Raw genomic sequence first — 3,781 nt, forward strand, 5'->3', positions numbered from 1 at the left:
AACTAAAAGAGATACACATAGGAAACAAACCTTATGTTTCCTTTGCCTAACATCTTTTAGAGCTGGATATACTATATATTTAGTTTCCTGTATACCTTGTTGGGAAATTTGATTTACCCATTGTGCCTTTTATATGCTGTATTTCTGATATGTTTGCACAACATTGCACAACAACGATTTTGCTACTGGGAGCAACACATGTGATTTACATGATATCAAGTGTGCTGATTCCAAATCTGAACTCAGAATTTGCCTATCATGTACAGATTTAAAGTTATAGGCATGGTATTGCTGTTCATATGGTTGGTAATTAGGTAATGTAATTTTACATGTGAACATTATAACAGTTGCAGCTGCCACTATGCCTGCTGCCGCCTCAGCTGAATCACGCCCCCTGGTGGCATGCATGTTCCAGCAGCGACTGGGCAAGTCAGTGAGCTGACATCACAATGAGGTATATTAGGCGACATGGACCAAGGGCTTGTTTCTGGAGGAGGATGTCAATGTTAATGAATTTTATGAACCCCAATTCGAAGAGGGTAAGCCACATTTTATAAGCCAATCAGATTTAGATGGTCTATTAAGGGATCTGTCTTTGTCAAAAGAGTTGTCTGAACTGTTAGCGTCCAAATTAAAGGAGTGAAATTTGCTACAAAAAGGAACAACAACATCACACTTTCATGATCGTCACGCAAAGTTTGCAGGTTATTAGAAGCTGGAAAACAATATTTGCTTCTGTACCAAAGTGAGTGGTCTGATGATGAAGAGTCTTTGCAATGGATCGTGATGGTATCGGTTTTGGAAAAAGTTATAACAGATGCTAAACTGAAAGCGGGCATTTTTGTTGATCCCCAAATCCGCAATTTGATGCCTGATGCCAGAGACAAACTCAACACACTTGAACTTGCTGCTTGGGTGTCATTTGTGCTAATTTTCTGGGCAACCAGCGAGCTGAAAACCATGCTGAACTCATGAACAACATGCTAACAGAATACCATCAACTTGGCTGCGGAATGTCATTTAAAATTCATTTCCCATCTGGACTCCTTCCCACAAAATTTGGAAGATGTGAGTGATAAATAAGGGGAGAGGTTCCACCAGAACATTTCTGTTATGGAAACAAGATATCAAAGCCGGTGTAACCCCAACAGGATGAGTGACTACTGCTGGTTTCTGCAACAGGAGAGAGCAGAGAGCCACAAACGCAAAAGCAAGTGCCTGAAACTCTTGGTGAATTATGTGTAATTGTATATGTTGTTCCAACATAAAACGTTTTTGTCATGTCATGGAACTATGAGGCAAAGTTAGTTATGTATAGAGATTACATAGTAACTATGGAATGGGAGAATGTAGCTAATTATTACTATTATTATTATTATTATTATTCTTATTATTAATAATAAACAGGATTTATATAGCGCCAACATATTACACAGTGCTGTACATTAAATAGGGGTTGCGAATAACAGACTAATACAGACAGTGATACAGGAGGGGAGAACCCTGCCCCGAAGAGCTTACAATCTAGGAGGTGGGGGAAGTAACACACAATAGGAGGAGAGATATGTAGTGGTGGGAAGTAGTGATGGTTTCAAAAGGCAGAAGAAGATGGGTGGGCAAGTTTGAAAAAATAGGTTTTGGGTGCTCTTTTAAATGAACAGAAAGTAGGAGCAAGCCGAATAGGACGAAGACCATTCCAGAGACATGGGGCAGCTCTAGAGAAGTCTTGTATCCGTGCGTGTGATGAAGTTATGAGTGAGGAAGACATTACTAGGTCATTGGAGGAGCGGAGAGAGCGGCTGAGGGAGTATTGGTGAAATGGAAGCCAGTGTAGAGATCTGCAAAGAGATGCAGCAGAAGAGGAGCGGTGGGCAGGACTAATGGATTGTAGAGAAGAGAGTCAGGTTAGTGGAATACCAGAGAGGAGGATGTTACAGTAGTCCAGATGAGAAATGATAAAAGCATGTACAAGGAGTTTGGTGGTCTCAGGGGACAGGTAGGGGCAGATTTTGGAGATGTTGCATCTATACGCACAATTAATTTGAGATCCTAATGTTCTAGGTAGAATCAGACTTCAGATTTGGATTCAGCACACTTGATTTATTATAGGACACATGGATTAGACCAAGTAGCAGACAATATTTATTTTTTTGAGATGCAGTGTTATGAATACAAATTTATAAATCCGCATCCTTGCATTAATATGTTGTCATATTTTTAAATACCAATACAAAAAATGGCATGGAATAATTAAATTACCAGTAAGTATTTTTTGTTTTTGTTTTTGTTCATAGGATGAAGAATAAACTCTGGTATTTTGAGTTTGCAACATCAGAAACCGTCTTCTCTACATGTAAGAAGTTGAGGGATTATATAACAATAGAGGTAAATGTTTCTGTTAATGTCTGCCTGAAACAAACCAACCCACTGTGCCTGAATCCTTTGTGTTTCTTGGAAGGTCTTTGCAATTTCTGTCTCTTTACCTGCTGATAGCTCTCCAGGCAGAAAAAAAGAAATGGTATGGAGGGGGAGGTTGGAATAGAAAAATAATATCTTAAATGGGGGCACAGAAGGCTTAGGTAAATGTGTGAAGATAACTATAGAAAATAAACTGGTTGCTTGCATGTTTTTTTTTTTGTAAAACACATCATGTAATGGTTATCCTATATTAATAACTAATGTTTTCCGACAAGGAATAACTGCACATTCATGCCTCAATGTACAACCCACAGTGCCCACAACCCATCTTTTTGTGTGTGTTACATCACCAGATATATTATGCATGAACTCTATCTTCATTGGATTGTATATTTTAATCAAATATTTATAAATATTAACTTTTTTTTTTTTATTAATTCATATGCATCCCCTCTGGATTTGTTATTTACACTTGATTTACCTGCACTATTGTTAAACATTGCAGGTATATACAGTAGTAGGAAGCTTGATGGGTCAGTGGTTAGCACTCTGGCCTTTGCAGCGCTGGGTCCCAGGTTCAAATCTCGGCCAGGACACCATCTGCATGGAGTTTGCAGGTTCTTCCTGTGTTTGCGTGGGATACTCCGGTTTGCACTCCTTCCAAAAACATGCAGTTAGGTTGATTATCTTCTCCCCAAAATTAACTTAAGACTGTGGTAATGACATATGACTTATGGTAGAGATTGTTTGAAGACTCGGGGGAAAATTTCAGTGTAGAGGAAAAAGTTCAACAATTAGTCAGGGCAGGGACCTTGGTGGAAAAATGTGAAACATAAACCAGAGGAGATTGAGTCAAGGTTGTGGAGGGTAATGTAGAAAGAAGAGAAACTACGTCATCTAAATGAACATGGCTTTAGGAGGTGAGGGAGGCATTACAGATGGATGATTTATGGTAGTATGGTAAGCTGCCATACTAGTTTTGATTTCTGTTGCTTTTATCCTAAAAATTGGTTGACTATGTCTTTGGCCGATCATGTAGTTGTAGGAGGATGGTGGTGTAGGGTTTAGTTAGAAATCAATTGTGACCAAGAGGCAGTGTTACAGCCGGGGAAAGGGAAGAACCTACACCACCACCTTCTTAGTTGCTATGTCTGGAGGGGTGTGTGAAGTGCAGGCCTTCATAGGAGAGTGTAGGAACAGAATTTACCGTATTTTTCTCCGTATAAGACGCTCCGGAATATAACACGCACCCAATTTTAAAGGAGGAAAATCTAGAAAAAAAAGATTCTGAACGATTATTACCCTTCTGATCACTCATGTGCCATTCATACCGTATTCCCCTTCTGATCACTCATGTGCCATT

At 39.3% G+C, this 3,781-nt stretch overlaps 1 protein-coding gene across 4 annotated transcripts in view; it reads left to right on the forward strand.

Moving 5' to 3' along the window:
• The window catches only part of DGKA (diacylglycerol kinase alpha), a 110,046-nt gene that overhangs the window by 101,159 nt on the left and 5,106 nt on the right, over positions 1-3,781 (forward strand). For all 4 annotated transcript variants that reach the window (XM_072408534.1, XM_072408525.1, XM_072408552.1 and 1 more), the window contains one exon: positions 2,295-2,385. In XM_072408534.1, coding sequence (XP_072264635.1) covers positions 2,295-2,385 — 91 coding nt within the window. The remainder of the gene's footprint in view (positions 1-2,294; positions 2,386-3,781) is intronic.

The sequence above is a fragment of the Pyxicephalus adspersus genome, chromosome 1 (genome assembly GCF_032062135.1).
Source record: "Pyxicephalus adspersus chromosome 1, UCB_Pads_2.0, whole genome shotgun sequence".
Classification (NCBI taxonomy): Eukaryota; Metazoa; Chordata; class Amphibia; order Anura; family Pyxicephalidae; genus Pyxicephalus; species Pyxicephalus adspersus.